The sequence below is a fragment of the Coffea arabica genome, chromosome 2c (assembly GCF_036785885.1).
Source record: "Coffea arabica cultivar ET-39 chromosome 2c, Coffea Arabica ET-39 HiFi, whole genome shotgun sequence".
NCBI classification, from domain to species: Eukaryota; Viridiplantae; Streptophyta; class Magnoliopsida; order Gentianales; family Rubiaceae; genus Coffea; species Coffea arabica.
Genome location: NC_092312.1, coordinates 72,035,768 through 72,063,549, shown reverse-complemented (window position 1 = coordinate 72,063,549; position 27,782 = coordinate 72,035,768). Strand labels below are relative to the sequence as shown.

The window sequence follows — 27,782 nt, the reverse complement described above, 5'->3', positions numbered from 1 at the left end:
TGTTCCAGTTTCATTGGAGTAGAAGTTTTTGAGTAGAAATGCCAGGACATATATACGCGTTTGTTCCTATTTCCTTTACTGGCAAAAGATTTTAAAGTAGAAATGCGAGGAATTACTAGTAGTGTATAAACGGTTTCTTCCTATTTCCTTTCCCTGTAAAAGGCGTAAAAGGGTTCATATCAGCTTCCAGCATAAACATTCCATTTTTCACCCAAAATCAAAGATGAACAAAGTCCGGGAAAACTGAGTAGTATCTCCAAGAACTTCCACTTTATTTTCAAGCGAAGACACAGAGAAGAAGACCAGAAAATGGTGTGTTTGGATTGCAGATTTTCAAAGAAAAATTGCTACGTTTTTTGGTGGGCACATTTTTTAATCACCTTTTTATCTCATATATATCAAATCGTTACAGTAATTTTTCTACAAAAAGTCCAAAAAAATACAATCCAAACAAATAAATAAATAAACCATTCAACAGTCAATGTTTGAATTTGCCCTCAATATCTCTAATGGCATCCATTAGTTTGTCTGCATCGAATGGCTTGCACAGATGAAAATCCATTCCAGCGTCAACAATCTTTCTGTGTTCTTCAGGCATAGCATGGGCTGTTAGTGCAAATATGGGAATATGGATGCCGTGAATTTTCTCTTCCTTCCTTATAAGTCTTGTTGCTTCATATCCATCCATTACTGGCATCTACCAACAAAAACAAGTTCCAAGCATGAGCATCAAAAAGCTTCATATAGCAGCACGAACTATACATTTGTGGTCACTATCACAAGAAAAACTGGGTCGATCAGTTTTCAAAGACAGCTTCAATGAACTATGAGGATGGAAAATATGTAGGGTTAAAAACAAAAAGGCCTCATATGGTATACCTAATACATAAAAAGCCCCATGTGGTTTCAAAATATATAAAATGACACCTCATGTTTTGAACTAAATTGTAAACTAATAGAATTTGTTAAAATTAAAGAAAATGGCGGTCTAGCTGTTAAATTTACCGGATTCCGTTAAATTTTTCGTTAAGTTTACCGGATTCTGTTAGTTTATAATTTAGTTCAAAACATGAGGTGTTGTTTTGTATGTTTTGAAATCATGGGAGCTTTTTTGTGTATTAGGTATACCACATAAGGTTTTTTTGTTTTTAACCCAAATATTTATGATGTTCAAATTTTTTTTCCTGAAAAAATGTGAGAGTTACAGCTTATCTCAAAACCCAAAAAAAAAAACCGAATTTGTGACAGAAAAAAAAAATGTCAAAAAATCAGAGTCAGTAGGATCTTGAGAGTACCTCACAATCCATTATTATGAAATCATATGGGAGAGTTTCCTGATTAATTTCCTTCTCATCGTTCAGGACCTTGTAGACTTTGTCGAAAGCCTCCTTCCCATTCTCACAGACTTCCACTCGAGCACCGAGTTTGGAAATCCTCGTGCTGGCTACTCTACGCAATACCTCGAGATCATCTACTACCAATACAGATTTTCCCTTGAGTGGGTTTGGAGAGCTTTGGTCAGCAGCTGGATCATGTATTACAATCTCCTGGAGTTCTTGTTTTTCGTCTGTTGAAATTCTGCCTTTTTGAAGCTCAGTATTGCTGGAGAATTTAACCAATCTATTTGAAGGTACAGTAATCTCAGAGGAGCCCTCATTTTCTTGAACTGCTTCAGCTTTAACGATCGACGACTCAGGTGGAAATGCACCATGAAATACAGGAAGAAGTCGTAGCACGCCATATAAACCTGATCCATGCAAGGGTTTCTTTAATATGTAGTCACAAGGAATTAGTGGCCTTTGCTCTTTCACGTCTCTTGAATTCCTTCTAGGAATAATTGGATTGTCCCAGTAAACAACCTTACACTGCAAATTTCGTGTTTCCTTCTTAAAGCTGGACAAAGCTGCACTTGCTTCCAAGGAAGGTCCAATAGCCGCATCAATCACGATCAGTATAAAATTTTGGACAGCTTTGGAGTTCAAGCTTTTTCTTTGGGGGAGATGAGCTTCATGTCCATCTGTAGCACCTGAATGCCCTTCATTCAATCCTGAATTAGAATTGCTGGACGCGGACAGGTAGTCAGGCGGACTAGATTCGGATTTCTCAAGCAGATTAAGCTGGAAATGGTCCATCTTTTCCTTTATCTTATATAGAATACGCCTTAGATCTTTATCTGTCTCTGCAACTGTTACTTTTATGCCAATATTCTCAATTGCTCTCTTGGAAATCTTTCTGCGCTCTTTACTTGCAAGTAAGAGCACGACATGAGATCCCTCCAACCTTGTATTGGGATAGCGAAAATGTAAATCAAAATAATGCAGAAGATCACTTGAAGAAACTCCATTTTGCATATGGTTTCCATCTTCATCCATGACAGTGGACACCGGATTGCACACTGTCAAAAAGACACTGAACCTAAAGCAGGTTCCTTTTTCTCCATTTTCTTTGTCAACGATTCTGATTTCTCCCCCCATTAAACGTACCTAAGCCATGAGCACTGTGTTATACTCAATAATTTCTAAGAATAAAGACAGCACAAGGATCATCCCATGACAATATTTTTATTTTTCTAATTTGATGATTCAGTTGCTGAAACAGCTACTAAACTAAATGATGAAGTAAAGACAGCCATGCAATTTCTTACCAAAGACTGAACGATGCCGAGTCCTAGACCCCATCCTTGTTGTCCAGCAGCAGCGACTGTAATCTGAACATAGTTTTCAAACACAAATTTTCGCCTCTCCTTTGGAATCCCACAGCCTGTGTCATCCACCTCAAACACGAATTCCATACAATTAGGAGTTTCATGAACTGTATGGATGTCATCAAGCGAATGTAGGCTTCCACCGTTCTTGTAACACAACCTTGAGAGACAATTTAATGTGCTTCTGCGGTTAGAAGCAATTATAGCATTCTCTTTACTTGTTTTCCTTGCTATACAGCGAACAACAACATGGCCTTCTGTCGTAAACTTTATAGCATTACTTAGCAAATTCTCTAGTATCTCTTTGAGCCTTCTTCTATCACCCCTGACATGGCGAAACTTTATAATTGAGAAATCACATTGGTCAAATATGACATCTATCCCTTTCTTAACGCCAACAGGATAGTACATATCAACAACGTCTTCAAGGACCTGTTCCAGGTTAAACTCTTCTTCTACAAGTTCTGTCTTACCAGCTTCAGTTTTACTTTTATCAAGAACTGTATTTAGTAGACCTACAACAATAACCAAAGGACAAAGAGAAATTATGATTGCATACATGTTGAAAGAAATTGAGAAAATGCATGTCCACATTTGAGAACCAATTATCTTGCAGGCTAGAGTGAAGTGAACCAGAAATTGAATGAGCACTCATCCAGCCCCAACATATTATCAATATTCACTTCAACTTCTCTAGACTTCTAACTTGATGAGTCCATTAGGAATTGAAAAATAGAATGGTTACCTAATAGATCGTGTACATATGTATCTAGCTGTGACAAGTTGGCTGCCAACTGAGAATTTGGGACGACATCTTCACGACAAAGCTGTATCAAGCAAGTTATAGCTGTTAAGGAAGCACGTAGATCGTGACTATATGTAGCAAAGGCATTCGTCTTGCTCATGCTTTTGCGCTCAGCTTGTTGAGTTGATTCCTTTTGTTTTATGAGTGCGTCGCACAAAACTATTTCTCTTCGTGCAGCTTTCAGGATCAAAAAAATGAAGAGGCAAAGCGAGACGACTGATCCCACAAGCGTAAGAACAAGAAGCATGATAGCTAGCATGCTGCTTTTATGGGCAGCAGCTTCATTTCCATCTTCCGGAAAAGCCAGTACATATACCTAAAATACAAATTAAGACACATTTGATTATCCAGTTGATTTAGTTCAACTTGTTACTAAAAGTAGTTGAAAGCAAAATGCATTTCCAATGTAGTAAAAAGTGTTTATGCTCCAATCAAGTATGCCAGGATGATAGACTGACGGTTAAGGACGACGAATCCCTATGATGGCCTGCAATCATGGATATAAAACTACTAAAAAAGATAGACATACTGAGTGTAAGGCTATTATATCATTCTGTTAAGCAGAGTAATTCATCCAGTTCTTTCGGACAATATTGGTTTTAGATAATCAGGGGACTGCCTATTAGATCTAATCAGAATTTGGTTTCTGGTAAAATGAAAAAAAATCTCACATGATTAATTCAGATAAGCATACTGCAGGATAATTGTATTTCATATATAAAGGTAAACAATATCAAGAATAAGCATTAGGGAGACATTTCAAATTCTGTAAAATTGCATGAATCTAAAAAGGGTAGACATCCTATTTTGTAACATGAAGCAAAACGTTCTTATTAGTCACTATTTATTCACTGTTGAACCAAAACTTGCATGAGCAATTAGAAGTCTGCAATTAGCATGAGCACTTGTATTCAAGGGCGTTACTTCGACTTCTTTTATCATTTTTAGCTATAGTTCTTTCCATGATCTAATCAGTCACGTATGCATCGATCATGTGACTGTGACTTTGCAATTCAAGAAAAAGTGGATGCAATAAATACGGTAAGATGCTTAAATACCCAATGGTGTTGTGAGCAATGTATGTGCTAACTTCATGCATAGTTGTTAGAATTAGTCAATTTCTAAAGATTCCTATAATATTTTCACGGATTTAGCATTATTAAGGACTTACTGAATCAATTCCTGCAATGTCAACAGTTGAACAATAAAATTTGTGCTTCTTTTCATTGATCTTCACATCCAAATGCTCTAGATCAGCATCATCCTCCAACTTGCAAGAAACATTACTGACTACATCTTCGTAAGCACCATTTTGTTTCTTCAACTTCAGTGAATATGTTCCGTTGTACACAAAAATTTGAGTATCAGCAAGCTCTTTCTCAAAAAGTACTTGGCCATCATTCGAAGCTAGGTGCAAGTGACTGCCATGAAAATCTAGATGAGAAAACTGATTTTTAACTTCATCTGCTGGAAAACCTATTGAAATGAGCCCCATTCCAACCATTGGAACATTGCTTTTGAAAAGGAGATCCTGATTCTTCCCCGTCTCTAGTGAAGGATATGGTAGTATCCCTCGTGGGCCGTCTAAAAATCTCGTTGAGTTAAATGCAATATTATAGTTAGACTCAACTGCTTCACCAAACAGCTTTCCAGTGTCACGGTTCACAGGCTGAGTATAAGATGTTGAAGGAGCTGAAGAGTTCGAGAAAAATGCAAATGTTTGCTCATCATTGCGGTAATAGGAGAACTCCCATCTGTCCAACCCCATGAATTCCACCTCTTTTACCCGCGGGATTGTTGTAAGTGCTTGAAATAGTGATGGCGCAATCTAAGCGAATTGAATGAAAAGAAAGAAACCTTTAAAAACTGAAACTAAGAAAATTGTATCAAATTTAAAAAAAAAAAAATTATTCTTGCTAACATTTGCTTGGATAATAGGAAATGTTAAGGCCGTTCCATTTAGTTTTGCACTGAGCACCGTAGCTAGATTCAAGGCAGAAGAATTCAACGGATGAAGCATGCTTGTGGCGTTTTCAACATCTCTAATAGTTTTGTTGCGAGCTTCATCTGCTTGCAAAACTATGATATGCTCAAATTGATTGATCTTCAAACAGACCTCCGTGACCATGTAACATGCTATTCCCTGGATTGAGATTTTCAGTCAAAACTAAACACAATTGTTTAGGCATCAGCCAAAAAAACAAAAAAGGAAAATGCTGCAGAAATTACCAGGAGGATTAGAAAGAAAAGAGGACGAGTAAAAATGCAACAACAGCGTCCCATCCTGTTAAAAGGTAGCCTCATTCTGTGAAAATGAAGTGATAAACCTCACCACTACGTAGGATGTCTGCCCATGGCTCTGCAGGATGGAGTTATTAGCTGAGTTAATGGCTCATGCTGTGACTAACATCCATAACACACTTCCTTTAGCTCATCATGTATGATGCATCAGAATTGAACAAATTTTGTTAATATAATCGCTGAAGCAGTTTATTGTCTTTGTTTCCTGACATTCCCCAGAATCTGCTATTGCTTAACTCCCACTAATACCTTCAACAATCTGAATTAATTTTTTGTTAATATTAGCTCTGTATAACAATACACAACAGTTTCATGCTTACAGAATCCGTATAATTTTACACATCCAAATTATGCAACCATTCACAATAACATCAACATTGAATTTACTGCTATTTTGACAATTCACGTAGGAGTCTTGTTTGCATGTACCATTATATACATGTCCAACCAAATGCGAATACTGAAAAGCACTAAAAAACCACCAAACTTATGCCCAAATCCAACATGCTAGAGGTTATGGATCTGGTCATTTATTTTCAGAAGGCAAGGGAAGCACAAGAACCACTATAATCAAGATGAAACTCCAAAATAAGTACTAATTCTTTTCTGGGATCCAATTGGAATCAATTTTTTTAACAGGATATCGCTTGCCAAAACCCAAAGAAGAAATAAAACTTTAAAACTGTGTTAAACCCTGTTTTATAAACGGTGTTTTGATGAACGTAGAGAAATCGAGAACTTTGGATGCTGAATATCCCACTTACCAAGCTACGAAATTTGAGAGAAGAAAGAAAGAGTTAAACAAAAACTTGAGAAGAAACAAAGAGCTAAAAGGAGAGAATAACACTACAGTAGAACAAACCAGTTGCGATAACTCATGCACAAAAAAAAAAAAAAATCTTCTGTTAATAAGATTCTTGGAGAGCAATCAGCAGGGAGAGATTTAAGGCTAATGCAATACAAAGTCATATGGGAAATTAACGTTTGATTAACGTTCTTGGGATATGATTAGGATAGAGATTGACGGATTTTGGACATGCTCATCATTTACGTAATCTGATTATTCTCCGATTAAAACTTCTTTATTTTGTGAAGAGATATTCATGGAAATATCTTGTGATAATAGAATCCTTGTTCTCAGCAACTATTTATGGAACGGAGAATCTGCCGTATCCAACTTAACAAGGAAAACAAGTTACTGACCAAAAAACTACCAATTTTCATTTTCCTTGTACTCCTTTTTATTCTCAACCTTATCCGGCTATTAGTAATTGTATGCAATCTTGTGTTCATACTTTTTTTAGTTCTGGGTAGTTTTGTTTTCTTTGTTTTTGGGTCAAAACTCCAGTTTACAAAAATAGCAACAGCTTCAAATCATCTGTTATGTCAATTTTAGGAGCACTTTAACAGTTTTAAGGAGACATGCGATGTCCACTCTCTTAAAATATAGAAGATAAGACAGCATATTAACAGCAAATACGTCCAACAATCATGCGTGAATGTTTAGTTCATTGATTGTATTACGCCCACCATCGTGGGATCTCTGTAAATCTTATCAGCAGAAGAAGAACAAAAGCTCAAATGTTCCTATATTGAATTGGGTTTGAGCTTATATTTAATGAACGATACTCCCTCTGTCCCACTTTGATAGTTTTGTTTCTTTTTTCACACAGTTTAAGAAAAAATAGTTAACTTTATTGGAAAAGTAAATTTAGATTGCTATTTTTCTAAAATACCCTTACATTAAATATGGTACAACTTTATAGGAACTTGAATTGATGGTAAAAAAAAATCAACTCTCATTAAATAGGGTAGGTTTATAGTAATAACTACTTACATTGAATAACGGTATTTTAGGAAAATTAAAATATAACTACATTCTTCAATTGGAAAGTGGACTATAATTTGGAACAGATGAAAAAGGAATACAGGACTATCAAAGTGGGACGGAGGGAGTATTACGTAATAGTATTTTTCTAACGGGTGTCTTGATACACTAGCATTCATCAAATTTATCTCATATATATATATATATATATATATATATATATAGGGTTAATTACATTTACCTCCCCTGAGCTTTGGCCAAACTACCAAACAAACCCTGAGGTTTGGCCAAATAACAGATACCCCCTTTTAAGTAACGTCTGTTAAATATTTCGGATGGAACTGGTGTAAAGACTAAATGCCCAATTGGTATCAACTGGACTAATATATTTTTTTTTCAATTCCATGAGGAAAGAATTTGACAATACCTAAATACCGTTTTCTACTTTTTAAGAAATCCATTTAATTCTTTTTAATTTTATATTAATCTTCTTCCTCATTAAATTTTAAAATATTTTAAAGTAGCTGGCCATGGAAGCGGCAATTCCCTGCCATAACTGCCACCTCCACCTCTGGCTATCACCACTGAATAGCGAAATCTTGCCAAAGTTATAGGATGAGTTCAATTTTCAGAGTGGATCATGATTTGAACCTCAAGTTTCGCAAAAATTGATTGAAAAGTTACCAAATAAGAGTAACCAGTTGTGGCCTTCTTCTCCACTGGCACCCAAATCCATCAGAATTCATGAACTTCACAGGAGAACGAACAAACCAGCCTATAGCTATAGAAGGAGACGTCAACGATTCCCTAATCAAAAGCCAAATACCAAAAAACCTCAAAACTCACTTCGTTAAAAATCCCTGAAAATTGAAAACCCATTTTCCTTTCAAACCACAAATTCCTAAACTAGAATTGTCATAGAGCGTATACCATAAAAAAATGACTCTAAACTAGAATTTGGACCTTGACTCGAAGCAAAACTTGTCATCCTGTACATCACTATTGCAGCAAAACAATGGAGTCATGGGAAAAATGAGCATGGAATAGGATCTTATCTCCCCATCTATTTTCCTGGAATCGCGAACCCATCACCAGGCAATCTCCAAATAGCTAGATGCTTTGTTCGAGTCACCTAATCACTAGTATCAGAGGTAATTCATGGAAGCGGAAGCCACGAGAGGATCCAATTGAGTAGAATATGCGTTCAAAGGCCATTTTGCAGTCCGGGTTGGGAAGACAGAGAGCTTTGTATTGGCAAATTTTTCAGGGGATTTTTTTTTTCTAGATTTTATTTCACTCCCTTCTTTTTTTCCTACCCATTTTTTCTTTTCGTTCCTTCTTTTTGACAATTTTTGGTTAATTTTCCCATTTTATTTTAACAATTGCGGTTTCAAAATACAAACATTAGAACAAAGTCTTTTTTTTTTCTCCCTTTAAGGTGCAGCAATTCTGTTAGTATACCATAGAGAAATGGAAAAAGAAAATGCTTTTTTATTATTTCGAAAAAAAAAAGAAGTTAAGAGTTTGTCTTGATAAATGGGCACCAGAAGGATATATTTATTTGGGTTAACACAATAGCTTTGTGCTGACATCAGCAGATTCTCTAACACCTTAAGACGTTAGGGAGGTTTTTGATAAACATCTGTTTATTGCAAGGGGTCAATTGTTATTTTGTCAAACCTCAAGGTTCAGTTGATAATTTCGCCAAACCTAAAGGGAGGTAAATGTAATTAACCCATATATATATATATATATATATGTGTGTGTGTGTGCGCGCGCGCGTGCGTGTATATATGCAGCACATACTAACAATTATTTTTCTTATATTTATTTACTTTTTCTATTCAAACTTGTTTACCCTCTCTTATATTTATTTATTTTTTTTAATTAATTTTATATTTTAAAAAATATAACACTTTAAATACATCTTAACAAGTGCCATGTTAGACAGACAGCACATAATATGTGGTTTGGATGACATTACAAAGTAGAATTTGACTAAAGGATACTTATCATGAGCACACGTTTAAGAGAGACTAGAGATGTTACGTGCCCGTTTTGATTGTTATCTTCTAAAATTTTTGTAGAAAAATGTGTAATGATTTAATGCACATTAGATATAAAAGTGATTGCGAAATATGCTCACGAAAAATGTAAAAATTTTTGAAAAAAATGACAATCTTTTTGTTTTTTTTATATAAAATTAGATTTAACTAGAAAAAGTACCTATATACAGACATGCTATAGTTCACATGATAACATCAATTGGGGACTCAGTGTGTAAAGGAGAGAGGAATCAGTCAATGATGGAGTCAGGGGGGCCAAAGAGGGGCCATGGCCCCCCTATGTTTTGAAATTTTTAATTCATAATATGTAAATATATGTATAAGTCAAAGTTGGCCCCCCCCTAATTTTTATAATTTTAGTTTATATTATCCGAGTTATATATATATATATATATATATATATATATATATCTGTGTATGTGCGTGTATGAATTAGCCACCTTTTGATTTAATTTTTTCTTCAAAAAAAAGTTATTTATTTTTTATTGTACTAATTATTTAACATTCAAAAAATTAAACATATAATTTGATGATCCATAGTAAATTGACCCAATTTGATGTATTATAATAAAAGACTCAATTCATAATTATCAATGGGTTAAAATAAAAATAATTACTTTAGTGGTCCATATACAAATATACACCTTAGCCTAATTGATAAAAAATTTAAAATTAGTGATCTATCCTCTTGTTGACTCATATACAAATATACAAATAATTACTTGAAGGTTTGGTGAAAACAAAAAATTGAGTGATATTTCCTGTTATTAGCAGATTGATTATATTTGTTCTCACTCTTTCTGTATCAACTACAACTATAGAACGTACATTTTCAATTGTGAATATAATCAAAACAAAACTCCAAAATAAGATAAAAGATAATTTCTTGAATGACTATCTAACAATGTACATAAAAAAAGGATGATCAAAATTTAGTACTGATTCAATTATAAATGAATTTAGTTCTATGAAAGAATGTAAAACTCAATTTACTTTTAAGAAAAGAGGTTGAAATTTTAAGGTATGCTAACATAACTTTTATCTTTTATTAATTGAAAATAGTTATATTATATTGTATAGTTATATTTTTATTTTTTCACAAATGACATATTGAAGCATCTTCTCATAATGTACAATTTGGGTAGTTTGTTTTGTTATAAGATATTTAATCAAAGGTTATTCTTTGTCCTAATTTTTGTTATGACTATACTGCATATTTATGAAATAGACATACCTTTATAATTAAAATTAATATTTGATATTTTAAGATATCATATATTTAAAAAAATAAAAATTAGTTTGAACATAACATATTAAAATAATTCTGTTCGAAAAAATATTGGCTCCTCCCCTCCAATGAAAAAATCCTGACTTCATCACTGGGAACCAGAAACAGTAGAACACACACTGCTACAATGTCCTCTAGCAAGAGAGATTTGGAAAGTAGTCCCAATAATATGGGATGGAGCCAAAGATCAACAAGGCAATTTCAAAAGATGGCGGAGCAGAATCACCAGTGCTAGGAAAAGACTAAATGGTAAAAGCCCATTGACTGCACTGCCAATATTCTATGGCAGATATGGAAGCAAAGAAACAAGAAGGAATTTGAGAACCAGACCAACCATCAACCATGCACCATGCAGAGTTATTCAGAAAGTACACAAAGAATGGCTGGAGCAGGAGGAAACATGTTCAAACAAAACCAGATTGAACAAAAAATGGCTATAGCATTTTTTATGATGTGTCGTATGTGAGATAAAAAATTGATTAGGAATACAAAAAAATGAATTGAAAAATGTATTTATCGTGCAAGCGAAATATTATTTGAAATAATAAATGGTATCCAAACAAACATATTGTTTTGAATGTGCTCCTTTTATATTTAGTTAGTAATGATAACAATAATATTGGTCCAAATGTTAGTTCATATGCTTTAGGCATTTTTTTTTTTTTGGATGAGATTATCGCTCGAATTGCAAAACTCTCTTTGGAAAATCAGCATCCTAACGTTTCAAAAAAAAAAAAAAAAAAGTACTGTAAGTTAAATGCACGAACACCCCTTACAAAAAATTAAAATTTACAAAGTAACATACATATGAACATGGATAGAACATAAATGCAGTAGAGCAGAGCAATTTACAGTTGGAGACCTTGTCAAACTTGAACGGCAACATAGTACATTAAGCTGCTTCCATTGTCAGAAGCTCTTGGAAAAATATTAAAAATAACTTGGGGAAAATGTTATACAAGTTAAACAGGAAAAACAACATAGAAGTTATTTGAGAAAAAAAGAAAAGAAAACTTGCTATACAAGGAGTAAAAGATCCACCAAAAGGACAGAAAGGAGATTTATCAACTAGTTTCCGTCATTGGATTTGGGCTTTTTCACTATCAGAACTGGACACTTCAGGTTCTGTGCACAGTGATGGCTCACACTGCCAAGAAATGCCCTGCCCCAATTCCCAAAAAACCAAAAAAAAAAAAAAAATTCAAAATCAACCAACCATTACAACAATAATGAAAAGAGATTGCAATAATAATAATCATCAACTAATATAATTAATTACAGGGATTTATTTAAAAGAGAAAAAAAAAAAAGAAAGAAGGGGGATTCCACCTCTTGATGAGCCCGTAGCCGTGACTTCCCATGACTACCAAGTCAACGTTTAATTTCTCTGCCACCTGACAAATGACGTCCCTAGGATCTCCATGCTCCACCTTAGTCTCCACTTTAATCTGTGCACCGCATCCACACCCAAACATCATAATTTACTCCTCCAAAAAAAAAAATGAATTTTGATTGTATAATTTGAAATGGATTTCTTTAGGAAGAGAGAGAGAAAAAAAAAAAAAAGAAAAGAATGGCATACGGCATTAAAGTCCTTGCATATTCGGTGGGCTTTCTCAAGAACGCATTCTGCAACTTCATGGCTATACTTCTCCATAGAGGCTAATATATCAGAAGAGAACAAATACCCTGCAAAAACAACCAAAATAGTAAGAAAAAAAAAAACTTTGATCTCCCAAAATGCCCATATAAATAATTAGCTCAACCACAAAAAAAAAAAAAAAAAAAAAAGTCACCTGGGAGGCGGCCTTCCTCACCTGATCCATCAAGGGTAGAGTAAACAGCTCTAGGTGGCCTGGCATAGACGAGGACAAGGGTATCTTTGGAATTTTCATTGACAATGTTGGAGAGACACCATGACAAAGCATAGGAGCTCTCCTCCCCTTCATCCACTGCAACCAGAATCTTGCGTTCTTTCTCCGCCACTTCAGAAGCCATCAACCACAGATTTTTTTCTTCTTCTTTTTTCCTTTTTTTGGTGCGTAATTAAGCTCTGACTATGAAATATTTTATAGTGTGTGAGTGACTACTGCGTGTCCTGTGTGTGTGCGTCTGTGAGAGAGCCGCGTGGGCGGTGGCGGCGGTTTGATGGTTTTGAGCTTTTTGTAAGTTTAATAATAATGCTGTTGGCGGCTCGTGGGTTCTGGGACATGGAATGGACCAGGGTTTTTATTTTACTACTCAACTGTCAAAAAAGATATTAAAAGTAATTTTGTTTGATAAAATGATAAGTATTTTGCAACATCTCAAAATAAAAACATGGCATTTTAAAAAGGGAATATGATTTTAGAAACCTCCTCTAAGGTTTTTAATTGTTTCACTAGCCTCCCTTTAAGTTTTAAAAATTATACTACTAATATTCTTTGAGATTTATTATCTTGTAATTACTTAGGTGGATCTGATAAAATTGAAATTTGAATCTATTAAATTATTAAATTGTTAAATATTAAATATATTATATTTGGATGTATATTATATTTAGTGATAAATGAATAGTTTATCACTTAATTTTGGAAGTATTTTTTGTTTAGAAAATTCAGTGACACTTAATTAATCCAGATTTTTAATTATTTGTTATTAAATAATTTAAATATGTTAAGATCTGAATTTATTAAATTTAAATATTAAATTGGATTATCAAATACAATCTACGCCAACCAGCAAATAAAAAAGTAACATTAGAAAAGAGAAAAAAAATAACATGATTCTATTGTACTATTATCCTTCATCTATTATATTATTTAATTAATCTAATACTTGTTCGTATATTAAAAAAAAAATACTTACTAGATTTCTTAGAAGCACGAAACTTTCAAAAAGGGCACCTTTTCGGTAGGTGGGTTTAGTGGCAGTTATCTTGGAGAGACTTGGCCGTAGCGGCGGGGCCGTGTCTCACTTTTCTTTTTAGGACTCAGATGTGATTAACACGTGTGTCCGAGTAATCATGATTACAAAAAAAAAATTATTCATTAGCATCGCAAACATAATTTTCAATATATTTTTTCATCTTTTTAATTATCTTTTTATCTCATCTGCATCATATCAAAAACAAATATTACAGTAATTATTTTAAATAATTTCTTGTCCAAACCAAAATCCTGTTTGGCAAATAAGTTTTGTTGCTGAATTTGTCTGTTAGAAGTTTTTTAACAATTTTAATTATAGTAATTTTAAAAAAAATTTCAAAATTTTTAAATTATATATTTTAAAATATCCAAAAATTTATATATTTTAAAAATTTTCTTACAACTTTTACGATAAATTACAATAAAATTTTAAACAATTATCAAAAAAATTCTCAGTTGTCAACCGAGATGTTTCGGCTCCATGAACCACATGATGCTCCCAGGCTCTCACAATTTCTTTTGAGGAAAGTTCCACAGTTGCCAACGTAGGCGAGAATGTCAATAATGTACTTTTTCACTTCAAAATCTAATCCAAATTCAAAAGGAAAATTTGTCAAATTGGTCCCTGACATATGTTAAAAAAACTTTTTTAGTTTTTAACATTTAAATCAGTCAGAATTGTTCCTAATATTTAAATTTTGATTCATTTTGATCCTAATACTCGTATTTACTCATTTCTTCGACTGAAAATAGCATCTTCTTCACATTTTCTTGCTATTCTCTTCCTCCATTACACAGCCATCCAGTTGCAGCCACCTTTTTTCTCTTCAATTTCGTTCTTTCAGTGAGACGATTATGACACAAATGCGAAAATATGAAGGAAAGATGGCTTTACTCAACTGAAAATGAAGTGTATTTTTCGATTTTACCCTTAAAAATATATCCACGTGAGAGAGACGTGCTATTTTCAGTCGAAAAAATGAGCAAATATGAGCATTAGGACAAAAATAGATCATAATTTAAATGTTAGAGACAATTCTGACTGATTTTAAATGATAGGGACTACAAAAGTTTTTTTGACAAATGTTAGGGATCAATTTTGTAAATTTCCCAATCCAAAATGCTCATGTATTATGTATATCCAGATTCAGCATTGAATCTCTTGTTACCCTTTTTTTAGTACCCGCCAAAGTTTCCGTGCGGTTAATGACCTTAAATTAAGAGAAACATGTTACCCTGTAAACGTGGTGTATTCCAAAAGCCAGACTGATTCTTGTAATTATGCCCAAGAACCAGAACTTGTTATCTGTAATACGAAACAGGGCATATGAACCTTCCCTCTTCATAAAGATACAAAGTGAAAGATTTTCCATTTTGATTGCTATCTTCTGAATTTTTTTTAGAAAAATATATTATAACGATGTGATGTTTATAAACTGTAAAGTACTAAAAAAGTGATTAAAAAGTATATTTACAAAAAATATTAAATTTTTTAAAACAAAAAATGGCAATCCAAACGCATCTAATTTTTGGTGTCTCCCCTCGAACAAATCGTAAATGCTTAGTGTGCCATCTAATATTGCCTTGTACGCAGTGTACCAACGCCAATAACACATTACAAAGTAGTGTTGGAAAGTCACATATTGTCCCTCATAAGTATACAAATTCGTCCCACCATCATTACTTGATAATTAATTAATGATTGATACTAATACATCATGCGAGCGAGCAATGCACATAGAACGTGTAATACCTTTACATAAAAGCCTTAGAAAACTAGCTCAATAGGTGATCACAACAACGGTCATGCTATCAATGACTTTGTTTGGGAGGTAATGTTATGTACGTGCAAAAGTTGAATTTTAAATTCAAATTTTACATAATTGTAATTTATGCAACGCTGCCAACAGTATATACACTATTAGTATAAGAAAGATTAATTCTTTATTCGGGGTTAATTATTTGTAGAAAATTTATTTGCTTGCGTCATTAACGCATTTTTAAATCATCTGTTTATCTTATGTCAAATGAGTATTACAACTTTTTAAAAAAAAAAAAAACTATTCTAATTAATTTACTGTCCAAACACACTCCACCACTGCTACAAAAAAGTTTTTTTTTTTTTTTTGTTGAGGATTTAACTCATGTGCTCTTGTTTTTAGATTGTTTGCTTGGCTAATCAGCTAAAAAACTTGACACAAATCTTCAAGGCTTTTAGGTAAACAAAAGTGATGTCAATAATACCTAAGAAGGATGTTATGAGATGTAGCACAAACCATTTCCAAGGAAATTATGTCAAATATAAAGAAATGCAACAAAAGCAAGATAAACCATTTACATATAAGAGAACTTAGAAATATAAACACTCATATGAAATTTAGGTAATCCGAATTCTCAAACTTTGGAAGTTTAATATTTCTTTAAAAAATAATTATATGCATTTATTCACTTATAAAACACACTTATAGCACTTAAATACATCTTTCTATGCAAATTCAAATGTACTAGTTCTTTCTTTAATTAAGCAATTACATATAATGAGTTCTAAATTTGTCTTTGTTACCTATAATATATTCAAAACCAAAATGATTCAACACCATTATATCAAAAATAAAAAATAAATGTGACACCTATTTCCTCTCTTTTTTATTCTCAAGAAATAATAGGTAATAAAAAAAAGGGCAAAAAAAAAAAAGCAATTAAAGAAAAAGAAGAAACTATTAAAATAAAAGAGAAAGGAACAAGAAAATTAAAAAACGAGCGCTAAACGACTATGTAAGAGGTTGGTTCATCAAACGCCGCTTTGTTAACTCCGCCACCTCCAACGGACTTCTCGAAGCCTTCCCTCCTCTTCCTCTATATCACTCCCCCGGCGGCCCCACTTCCGCTCCCAAACAATCTCCATTAATTCATCCTCTACTGCGTGAGTGTGTGTTTTTGAACCTCGAGTCCTCGAAACCTTTAAAAAATGCAATCAGCAATGACAATGTCCCTGGCCTCGCCTTCCCTGACAATTGCCCCAAGATCCGACTGCTCTTCTTCCACTTTTCTCACGTCACGATCGCTCCGGTTCTGCGGGCTCAAGAGAGAGGCGATTTTCGGACTGAATTCTTCGCATTCAGCTGCGGCGAGATTAGTTTCCTCCTCCTCGGCTGCTGTATTTTCTTCTTCATCCTCAAAGCAGCGTTTGAATTTGAAGGTTTCGGCTTCGGTGAGTAATGATAATGGAACTCCGTCGAAAGAGGGTTTTGATTATGATCTCGTAATTATTGGCGCTGGTGTTGGTGGTCATGGCGCTGCACTTCATGCTGTAGAGAAGGTAACAATGCCACTCTGATCATTAAACTTCAGCTGTGTGTACTGTTTCTGTCAGAAGCTTCAGATATTAATGTTATGCTAATTTGAACTAATTCTTAAAGTATTAGTTACGTCCAATTTGATATTCTCTTAGTTGGCAAGTGTTACCTGGTGATTTAGTTGTAAACGGGATTTTTATTACTTTAGCTGATCTTTACTGTTTGTTTTAATTTTTTTTTTTCTGTTTGGATTATTACAACCACATGTACCTTACAGATGTTGATTTGTGTATTCTTGGGGGATTAAATTTGAGGGATTTTCTTTTTATGTCCTTTGTCAAAAGAGACAAAAGAAAGTGATGAAAGAAGCTGGTGGCTAACATCAAGCAGGCATTTTGTTTGACTGCTTATTCACCATATAAATGCATCTTGTGATACCTTTATCAAATTCTTGAATTTAGTGAAAGTGATTAACTGACAAATGTTTTGTTTTCAGGGTTTAAAAACTGCCATCATTGAAGGAGATGTAGTAGGAGGAACATGTGTAAATAGGGGTTGTGTGCCTTCCAAAGCCCTCCTAGCTGTTAGTGGTCGTATGCGGGAGCTTCAGAATGAGCATCACATGAAGGCTTTTGGTTTACAGGTAGGCATTTTTGGTCTTGTTCTTTTTGCTGAGAAACCAAAGTTTAGTCTCTTGAATGTTTCAATAACTGTTTTTGGGCCAGCTGTAAATTCAGCATCAAGTTCATGAAATGGTTGAACTTCTTGTATTGGCACAAGTTACTGTCCAGTGTCATATTTCTTATAAAATCGCCGAAGCTTGCATTGCAACCCTGAAATGCTCTTATTTCTGTTTTCCCTGTTTTCGACAGCTTGCTCACTTTTTTAACCTCATATGATAGGTTGCAGCTGCTGGATATGACAGACAAGGAGTTGCTGATCATGCAAATAATTTGGCCTCCAAAATTAGAAATAATTTGACAAATTCAATGAAAGCTCTTGGGGTAGATATATTGATGGGTGCTGGCACAGTTTTGGTAAGCTGAGCTATTCATCGAAATTTCTCAAGTTTAAGTAGGTGTTTTCTGTATAGAAACAGTCATTTTTAAGTAAAAGGGAAAGTGGTAGTCATTAGATCACATATATGAGGCTTTGTCATTCATTTTCACATAACTATATTTTCAGGGTCCACAAAAGGTGAAATATGGAAAGGCTGGCGCTGGAGAAACTGTAATAACAGCAAAATACATTATAATTGCTACTGGCTCCATTCCCTTAGTGCCAAAGGGAATTGAAGTTGACGGTAAGTACTCATGTATTTGTCCTTGTGTTGGCACATGTTGTAGCTCGTCTGTCAATGTTTAATTTCTAGCTTCTAGTTTGCAACGAAGTTGCTGCAACAGTTTCTATAGGTATTTAGATGTAAAATTGGTTCAGTTTTGCTATGCTTACTTTCATTGCAATCTCAAGGAAGGTAATAAAGTATATGCAGGACGTCTGCCAGATTGATCTTGAAAATTTGGGATTTACTGGATGTTAAAAGTTTCTGCTGTATTTAAATTGTTGAAGAGCTTATAAATGCTAATGTTCTGAATGTGTGCATGATACCATGTCTCTCAAGTGATGTTCAATAGCCTCGAACTGATTTGCAATTAAACATTTCAGATTATTAGGTTAATTAGTGCCTAAAGTTTGTGATTACCTATAACTGCAAGCGATGAAGAGTGCTTCTCAATTGTGTAGGAGGAACAATTTTAGCAAAACAATCGTGTTATAATTAGCTTGCAAGGAATTAGACTTGGAAATTTTACTTCTTGAACTGCTATTATGTTTTTGTCATTCTTTTAGTTTTGTTGCTCATAGTTGCACAATGCTTTTTTTGTTGGAGGGTTGAACTGTTATAATCGTGTTCGTCTGTCTTGCTTTTTCAGTCCTCCAAATCTTCTAACTGAATACTATTGTTTGCCAAGATTAGATTAACCAATATCATTGATAGTTGCCTGCAGGTAAGACAGTCATCACCAGTGATCATGCACTCAAATTGGAATTTGTTCCGGAGTGGATAGCGATAGTTGGAAGTGGTTACATCGGTCTCGAGTTCAGCGATGTTTATACAGCTCTTGGAAGTGAGGTGAGAGCAGTTTGTGCTTAAAAAGTTGTTTCATTTTTGTTGAGAAACAAAATTTCTCTTGTCATGATCACAAAAATTTTGTTCTACTTTAGTCCTGTTTAGGGAGAGCTACTCCTCAAAAACCATCTTCTTTTACTAAAATATATGTTTTGCTTTTTAACTGTTTTAATGAAACTTGCTCTTCCTTTCTATTTCCTGATTTGGTATCACTTTATAGTTTCCCTAAAAGAAAGTTGTGGGACAGGTTATCTATGGAAAAGAATGTATCATCATTAATTGTTAAAGGAGTTCCACAACCTGACAAGGACAATAACGTTCAATAATCATTCTCCATGTTTGATTTATCAAATGGAGGGGCTTCAAAGCTGTGGAGTAGCCAACTTCATAGAGACTAACTAAAAGCAGGACAAAGAAACATATAAAACATAAGGAAACAACTTTTAGTTGGAACGATCCAGTTTTAATTTGTATGAATTGCATAACCCTTTGCAATCTATTACAAAACTTTGATTGACTGAACTTTGTTTCTCATTGTCCTTTGAAGAGCCTTCTGTGACATTGGTCATTGAACATTTTCAAATGTGTAAAACTAGGAGTGCATTATCTTTTTGTGTTTATTTTTGCTTCCACTCACCCTAGCAAAATGGCTTGTGTCACAAAGTTTCATCTTTATTGCACAGGTTACATTTATTGAAGCTTTGGATCAGCTGATGCCTGGCTTTGATCCTGAGATTGGAAAGTTGGCACAGAGAGTCCTCATAAATCCTCGGAAAATTGATTCTCATACTGGTGTGTTTGCCAGCAAGGTATGTCACAGTTCACAGTCCTTTTTCTAAGTTACAGGTGCAATGCTGCTATTAATATGTACGCTGCTTTCCTGTTTGTGCCTTTTTAAATTCATTTTCATTTATCTGATACTTTTTCAGATAACTCCAGCAAAGGATGGGAAACCAGTGATAATTGAGCTCATTGATGCCAAGACCAGGGAACCGAAAGGCACTCTAGAGGTAAGTTAATAAACATTCAGTTAATGCATGAATTCTTAGGTCTGTACATCTGAAAGCAGAGTGATATTCATTTAATATGTCATTCTTAGGTATTCAGATGTCATTGTACATAATTAGTGCATTGGATCTCGACATGATTCTTGGGTCTTGGCACAATATATGGTTGACCAATCATGATCACTGATTCACGGAGACAGCTTCCTAGTATAGAGTGACAAGATTCTCTAACGTAATTCATTCCAGATCTTTTGTTGAAGAAATTTCATCAATTCGATACAGATGTTTGGTGAAGAGTTAGTTAGCAATTTAATGGATTTATTGCAATGCAAAATATGCAAATGGAGGATCAGGATGTGGTTGACCTCATCCAATATAGGGTGTAGTTGGATAGAAATTATTTGTCAAAAATTTATTTGCTTGCATCACAAACACATTTTTTCAATACACCTTTCTATCCTTTTAATTACCTTTTTATCTCACATACATCATATCACAAAAGTGCTACAGTAATTATTCCAAATAATATTTCAAATAATCCAAAGACACTCATAGTTCCCGTAAACCTTCCCATTTGTTAGTTGTCGGCACTTTCAATCATATCATATACTAGCTTTAATTGTCTTAAGGACAGACATTTTGAAAGAAATTGCAGCAGATATCAGCATTTGGCAAACACAAAAACTTTTGCCCCTTTGTTTGAGATGTAGCTTGATTTTCAACTGTGTGCTAATCATTACATCTTAAAAGTGTGGGGTGGGAGAAAAATTCGCTCAATAGAGAACAGTAAATAGGGTTTCAAGTGGGTACCTGAGAAGATGAGAAGAATATTTTGAGATTTCAAGTGTTATTATACACAAAATTCGGTTCTCTTCATTGCCCACAACAACCAAATCATGTTATTGGGAGATATTTCAGCAAACTTGTTATGACAGAAGTGCATCTTCTCACTGTGGGTTTAGATAACCTTTTTCTCATTATTGTTTAATCTTTATCATAAGCATGCATTGAGTAAATAAAGTCTGCTATATGTGCACTTGAGATGGAGACATCAATGATGAAAGAGAAATGATTAAAACTTTAAGTTATTTTGTAGTAGATATGCTTTTGTCACTTGTTTAATTTTGTTAAAATTGGGAACAATTTAAGTGTGCTTAAAAGAACCTTGGCTCAGGAATTAAAATTTCTGCAATTATGAGTTTGTAAAGCTTACAATGACTATCCTTTTTCAATCCTCCAAAGTGTGCTTTCTATGATCAAATCTTTTAGAATTCATTCCTCTTTAAATTCCTTTGATTCTTAAATCCTTCTCGGTGGCATCCTCGCTCACAACATTTTTCAACTGTTATTTACCACAGGTAGATGCTGCTCTTATTGCAACTGGTAGGGCTCCATTCACTGAAGGACTTGGCTTGGAAAATGTTAGTTGACTAGTTTATTAGTTTTCTGAATGAATCACTCACAGAGTACCTAAAAATGAGATCATAGCCTAATTCTATGCTATTGGCTTACACATTTCAGATTAATGTACAAACTCAACGTGGATTTATACCTGTAGATGAGCGCATGCAAGTAATAGATGCTGATGGGAAGTTGGTCAGTCGCAGCCTTCTTTGCTCGTAATGTGTCAGTGATGTTCTGCTGGTATAGGCCTTCCTTTTATTGATATGGATCTCTCATTTATAGGTTCCTCACTTGTATTGCATCGGTGATGCGAATGGGAAGATGATGCTTGCTCATGCAGCCAGCGCACAAGGAATCTCTGGTGGTTACCTCTTCTAGTTTTGCCTATTCTGTATTCTTTCACTGTGTTGTTCTTATTTTCATATATGTTTAACAATGGGAACTGCTGCCGTCGTAGTTGTTGAGCAAGTTACTGGAAAGGACCATATTCTGAACCATTTAAGTGTACCAGCAGCATGTTTTACCCATCCTGAGATCAGTATGGTTGGACTGACAGAGGTACAAATTGCTTCACCAATTCTTATTCTTTCATATATTATTGTTTAATCAATTTTTGGTGCATTAGAATGTAGGTATCTGTGCACATTTCACATGTACTGGTGTATCGTAATAAAGGTTGTGAGTTGCTATCCGTTGAAAACTCAAACCCCTCTTTGTTCAATTAACTTTTACTGTACTATCATTTTTGTGAAAAATAAATTTTTTATGAAGATTACTGTGTGTGTTAAATGTTAAAGGAAACTTTCCTTTTGAAGTGGATCAAGTGATACTACTAACGCTGTATAGGGACACTTTGCAACTATTAATTGGAATCTGACATCTGACAACTATAGGTTGATCCAGGATCAGACTTTCTTTGTTAGTATCGTTGACCAAGATTGACTGTAGGATAATTTAGAGCGCAAATCTTGCAATGGCTGCTGTAGGTTGAATCTTGAGTACACGTCTCCTGTGTATTATAGATCTTATGACAACCATGTTGATTGGTTCACCTTCACTGAGGTATTTCTGGAATGTTTTCTAAAAATCAGATTATTGCCATGTACCTTAAATATTTAACGTTTAGTACGAGGCAAAGAAACTATTTGCTTAAGACATTGGATAGGCAAGTTAAGTCTTATGCTTGGCAAGCATGTGTCTGAAAGCTATTACATTGAAGGTATGGGTGAATAAATTTCATTTTTTGCAGCCTCAAGCAAGAGAAAAGGGTGAGAAGGAAGGATTTGAAGTCAGTGTTGCTAAGACAAGCTTCAAGGCTAACACTAAAGCCCTGGCTGAAAATGAAGCGGAAGGACTTGCCAAGGTTGTACTTGTGATCCCTTGAGAAAATGGACATGTCTGTAATATACATTCACTTCCAAATTTATTCCTTGGCTCTGCCAAAATTTTGGTGTTTAGTTAATCTTTTCAAACCTGTGATTTGATGCAGTTGATCTATAGACCTGACAATGGAGAGATCCTTGGAGTTCATATTTTTGGTCTGCATGCTGCAGACCTCATACATGAGGCATCTAATGCTATAGCTATGGGGACACATATACAGGTACACATCTGCTTTGGGAATTTGCATGCTCGTGCATAGGATATATGCTAGTGTTAGAAAAACATCTTAACAGATGGCAGAAATGGAATTCCCTTGGGCACTTTCGTGATTAAGAGAAACTAGGACAAATCATGATTGTATGAAGAAAAGGGTTGAAGCAATAGCAGCAATATCAAAATTGGAATTTCTTAAATTCAACTGATAGTCTGCTAGGTTGTAAAGCAGTTGACTGCATGGTCTATAACCATCGAGTATATCAACATCTATTGGCATATTTAGAAATGCTCTTCAACTTCAGGGTCTTTTTTCACTGCAATTGAATTATTTCTGGAACCTCCTTTTCTCTTGTAATTATTGTGTGCTGATGCTTTTTTATCTTTCTATCTTGTCCACTTCATTGCTTCTTTTTGCATTACCCAGGACATAAAGTTTGCTGTTCATGCACATCCAACCTTGTCTGAAGTGCTTGATGAGCTCTTCAAAGCAGCCAGGGTAAGCTTTTTATCTCCTCTCTAATTTTTATTGCACCAGAAAAAGCCTCTTAGGATACTTTTAAGAAAAACATTGAGGAAATTGCTTTAAAAAATCACAATGTGAAAGTTATCTTTGACTGCTTGCTCAAAGTTGTCGCTATGAGAACTTCAATGTGCGTCACAATCATGCTCACTACCAAATCTTAGCGCTGTTAATCATTATCTAGACGTAAATACAGATAAAGCACCTAAAAGTATGGAGTATTTTTTTTTTCTCAATTCTAAAAATCTAATGAGGGACTGCCAAATCTACCAAGATACCTTTACAAGTTTGCATGTACAAAATTGCAGGTAAGTAGGAAAGCTTCCTTAAGTCCTGAACTGAGATTCTCTGTCATTTTATCCTGGTACTCTAAGCAACCTATTTTTGAACGAATAACTAGTGCTAAATCGCAGTTTGCTTTCCGATATCTGCAATGTCTTGTCTTCTATCTGAATTTAATTTAAAAGTCAGCAACAGCTATTGAACCAAATATATCTTTTTTGTTCTTGTGGCAGGTTGAAGTTAACGGTTCTATTCGAGTGGGTATGCAATTTGCTGGCCATACTTAGATTAGTTGGGGAATGTTTTTGGGAGTATGTGTTGTTACCTTGCTATTGGGACCTGAGAAGAAGATTCAGGTCCAAGAGAAAGGAGCACTAGAGCAGCATATAAAATTGCTCTTGCTTGCATTTTGGTAGCATTTTTGCTGCACATTCAAGCCATAGACAGCCTTTTGTCAAAGCCATCGTCATTGTTTGTTGTAGAAATTATTCTCCTTGAAAATAATTGGAATTCTAGCTTATGACAATGAGATGAAGTTTTGGTCACAGTCCAAGTACAAAGGATTTTGGTGTACCCTGTGACGAGCTTCAAAGAAATTCTGATTTGTACTTTGTATTCTCGCAGTCATATGATTTATTATTAAATTGAGTTTTTGGACAGCAGGGGCCCCTCAAGGGTCGAATTGACTCGAAAAATAAAAGATGATGGACTGATTCTTGCAAATTAAAGTTAAAGAACCAATTGTATTTTAATTAAAAAAGAAAAAACTGCACCAATCGTCACTCACATATCACACACATATCATAAATGTGAAAATTTAGTCATTTAGAATAAAAATGATCAGTTTTAATCCTTGACAAACAAAAAATGATCACTCTTAGTCCTTTTTCACTTTTTCGAACAAATTTTGGATCCCTGACAAACAAAAAATGATCACTCGTAGTCCTTTTTCACTTTTTCGAACAAATTTTGGCCGGAGCTCACTGGGTACGCATGCTGTGCCTAATTTTTAAAAGGTAAAAGTGGCAAATCATTGTTGACCAATTATGCGAGGGACCAAGTGTGCAAAACTTTAGTTAAACATTCATAGAAAAAAAAAAAAACAAAAACTAAGAAGCATATTTTTGGCTGCAAATTCAGGATAGTTGTCTTGGAGAAGAAGAACAACTTGTTTTGTAGCAACAGGAACTTCCTTCCTGGATGGCTCGGGTGAGTTCTTGGGATCATTGATCTGAAGCAAGGAATTGACACCGCCAGGCTTGAAATCAAACTTCTGAATTCCCTTCTCCATAAGCTGGACTCTCCATCTCAAGAACTGAATGCGCTTCTCCTCAATCCCAAATGTCTTCTTGTAGAGCTCCTCATCATCCAAAACTCCAAAAATGTCACCTTGTAACTGTTAAATGCAAATCTGAAGGTTGCCCTCGGAGAATATATGCGTCCAGATTGGCTACCACCTAGCTCATGTGCATCAAGAAAATGAATACCAAGCATACTTGTGAAGGAACTTCGGTAAAAGCTGGTTATAGCGCAACAAGGGTGGAAATATCATCAAGGAAAAGTTGAATCTTTCTCCAAATTCAGTTGAACTACTCGCAGGCATGGCGTGCCAAGGAGATTGCCCGTGAGCAGCTTCAGGGATCTTATAAAGAGGCCTACTGCCAACTACCCTTCTTCTGTCAAAAGATAATGGAAACAAATCCAGGTAGTATTGCTACATTCGCGACAAAGGAGGACTCCAGCTTCCACAAGCTCTTCGTCTCGTTTCATGCATCAATATCTGGTTTTCAGCAAGGTTGTCGGCCTCTTATTTTCCTTGACAGCACTCTTCTGTACTCAACGTATCAAGGCACATTGTTGGCTGCAACATCTGCAGATGAGAATAATAGTGTCTTTCTAGTAGCCTTTGCTGTTGTTGATGAAGAGACTGACGAAAATTGGCATTGGTTTCTGTCAGAACTCAAGTCTGCTGTCTCAACATCCAGGCAAATCACATTTATTGCTGATTCCCAGAAAGGAATAAGAGAGTCATTACGCGATATATTTGGTGAAGCCTGCTATCATGGTTATTGCCTATACTATCTGGCTGAGAAACTGAATAGAGATTTGAAGGGGCAATTTTCACATGAAGCAAGACGACTCATGGTCTAGGATTTGTCTGCTACTGCCTATGCACCAAAACTTGAGGCATTTGAACGCTGTGCAGAATACATAAAGGCCATCTACTTCTTGTATTCTTCATTTCACCTTCCTTTTTTGGTGACTCCTTTGGAGCCTCTTTAGCCACTTCTTTCTTAAAGAGCTTGTTCCCTAAAATGGTTTCTTCCAGCTTCGATCTCAAATCATTCAAAGCCTTTTTCTCAAACTCTTTGAGATCAGAAGGGAAATTACTTTCTTCCCTATAAGAAGAACTCTTCTCAACCATCTTCCCTTCTTTGCATTCATCACCATCAATCACATCCTTCACTTGCTACACTTTCTCCATCTCCTTTTCTTCCTTCAAAACCCCTTCCTTTGTAACAGCCACTTCAGCCACCGCCTGAGTTGCCTCTGATTTCTCCTCAAAAGTCATGGTAACAATGCCTAAAATGAACGCAAAAACACCAAAAAAAAGAACAAAATCGTTCAATAAATTAATCAATTACAAACCAAATACGTAAATTAAAGAAAGCCCAACTCACTTTTACTTCTGATTTTGTTGAATTTCTATCACAAACTCTCTTCTTGCTTCTCCAATATCCACTGCTGGTTCTTCTTTGGCCCTCTGAAAAGTTGAGAAAAGGAAATCAAGAATGGTTCGAGAGGAAGGGGAAGAGGGAGGGGGGAATTTTACTTATGATTTGCCACTTTTACCCTTTAAAAATTGGGCATTGCATGTGGACCCAATGAGTTCCAGCCAAAATTTGTTCGGAAAAGTGAGAAGGGACTAAAGGTGATATTTTTTGTTTTTTTAGGGATTAAAATTGATCATTTTTATTTTGAGGGACTAAATTTTCACATTTGTGATATGTGAGGGACGATTGGTGTAATTTTTCTATTAAAAAAAGTTGGAGGTGCCATCTACCATGGTTAGTAAATATGGTACATGTATCATATGTATTTATATAACATTACTTTTTTTTCCAAAAATAAGATTAAAAATTCAGCGCAAAATATGAGTTTGTCAAAATTACGCATAAAAATTTGGATGTTATAAAACTAAAAGTATGAGTAAAACTGCTACAATTTTTGCAAGATCATGATATATTTAATGTGGGAAAATGCATTTTTCATCCTCAAAAGTTGGGTTGATGACTAATTTCGGCCTCAAAGTTTCATCAAGAATACATTTCATCCTCAAAGTTCCTGAATTTTTGCCAATTAGAGACAATTGACAGAATAACAATCAATTTGGACGGAATGCGGCACGCGAGAAGCATGCTCTGTTAGAACCAATAAAAAAAGGATAAAACTCGTTCGGAAGTGCAGACACCAGTGTTATAACTTTTGAATTCTAAAATTTGTATCTTTACATTATTTTGTTTATGGTCCATATTCGGTAGGAACCATGTTAAGGACCACTTGGAATGCATTTTTGACAAGCTTATACCTCTTCTTTTTTGATGGTTTTAGTTGGTTATATTAATTTAATTACAGTATCCAGTTTGG

At 34.7% G+C, this 27,782-nt stretch overlaps 3 protein-coding genes across 7 annotated transcripts; 1 reads left to right on the top strand and 2 right to left on the bottom strand.

The window, feature by feature from the left end:
• Positions 1 to 415: 415 nt before the first annotated feature.
• On the bottom strand, positions 416 to 9,223 carry LOC113724638 (histidine kinase CKI1). Of its 4 annotated transcripts, none has more exons than XM_072076347.1 (9): positions 8,602 to 9,223; positions 8,323 to 8,445; positions 5,739 to 6,069; positions 5,431 to 5,652; positions 4,681 to 5,337; positions 3,450 to 3,825; positions 2,645 to 3,219; positions 1,296 to 2,483; positions 416 to 697 (listed from the first exon to the last, which is right to left on the bottom strand). In XM_072076347.1, the coding sequence occupies exons 3-9, from the start codon at positions 5,811 to 5,813 to the stop codon at positions 479 to 481; spliced, it is 3,312 nt and encodes a 1,103-aa protein (XP_071932448.1). In that variant the 5' UTR covers positions 5,814 to 6,069; positions 8,323 to 8,445; positions 8,602 to 9,223; the 3' UTR covers positions 416 to 478. The 4 variants fall into 4 exon arrangements, with proteins under 4 accessions (XP_071932448.1, XP_071932450.1, XP_071932449.1 ...); XM_072076349.1 differs by having other exon boundaries at positions 5,739 to 5,868; XM_072076348.1 differs by having other exon boundaries at positions 8,323 to 9,223.
• A 2,638-nt stretch (positions 9,224 to 11,861) lies between these two features.
• Positions 11,862 to 13,116, bottom strand: LOC113727779 (uncharacterized). 2 transcript variants are annotated; one of them, XM_027252123.2, is made up of 4 exons: positions 12,789 to 13,116; positions 12,575 to 12,681; positions 12,322 to 12,440; positions 11,862 to 12,154 (listed from the first exon to the last, which is right to left on the bottom strand). In XM_027252123.2, the coding sequence occupies exons 1-4, from the start codon at positions 12,988 to 12,990 to the stop codon at positions 12,061 to 12,063; spliced, it is 522 nt and encodes a 173-aa protein (XP_027107924.1). In that variant the 5' UTR covers positions 12,991 to 13,116; the 3' UTR covers positions 11,862 to 12,060. The 2 variants fall into 2 exon arrangements, with proteins under 2 accessions (XP_027107924.1, XP_027107925.1); XM_027252124.2 differs by having other exon boundaries at positions 12,810 to 13,108.
• Positions 13,117 to 16,663: 3,547 nt separating this feature from the next.
• LOC113727778 (dihydrolipoyl dehydrogenase 2, chloroplastic-like) lies at positions 16,664 to 24,793 on the top strand. The gene is made up of 15 exons (XM_027252121.1): positions 16,664 to 17,217; positions 17,691 to 17,837; positions 18,097 to 18,231; positions 18,380 to 18,497; positions 19,201 to 19,325; positions 20,006 to 20,131; positions 20,252 to 20,332; positions 21,688 to 21,750; positions 21,851 to 21,925; positions 22,016 to 22,094; positions 22,191 to 22,291; positions 22,983 to 23,096; positions 23,223 to 23,336; positions 23,757 to 23,828; positions 24,368 to 24,793. The coding sequence occupies exons 1-15, from the start codon at positions 16,867 to 16,869 to the stop codon at positions 24,419 to 24,421; spliced, it is 1,755 nt and encodes a 584-aa protein (XP_027107922.1). The 5' UTR covers positions 16,664 to 16,866; the 3' UTR covers positions 24,422 to 24,793.
• The last annotated feature ends 2,989 nt before the right edge of the window (positions 24,794 to 27,782 follow it).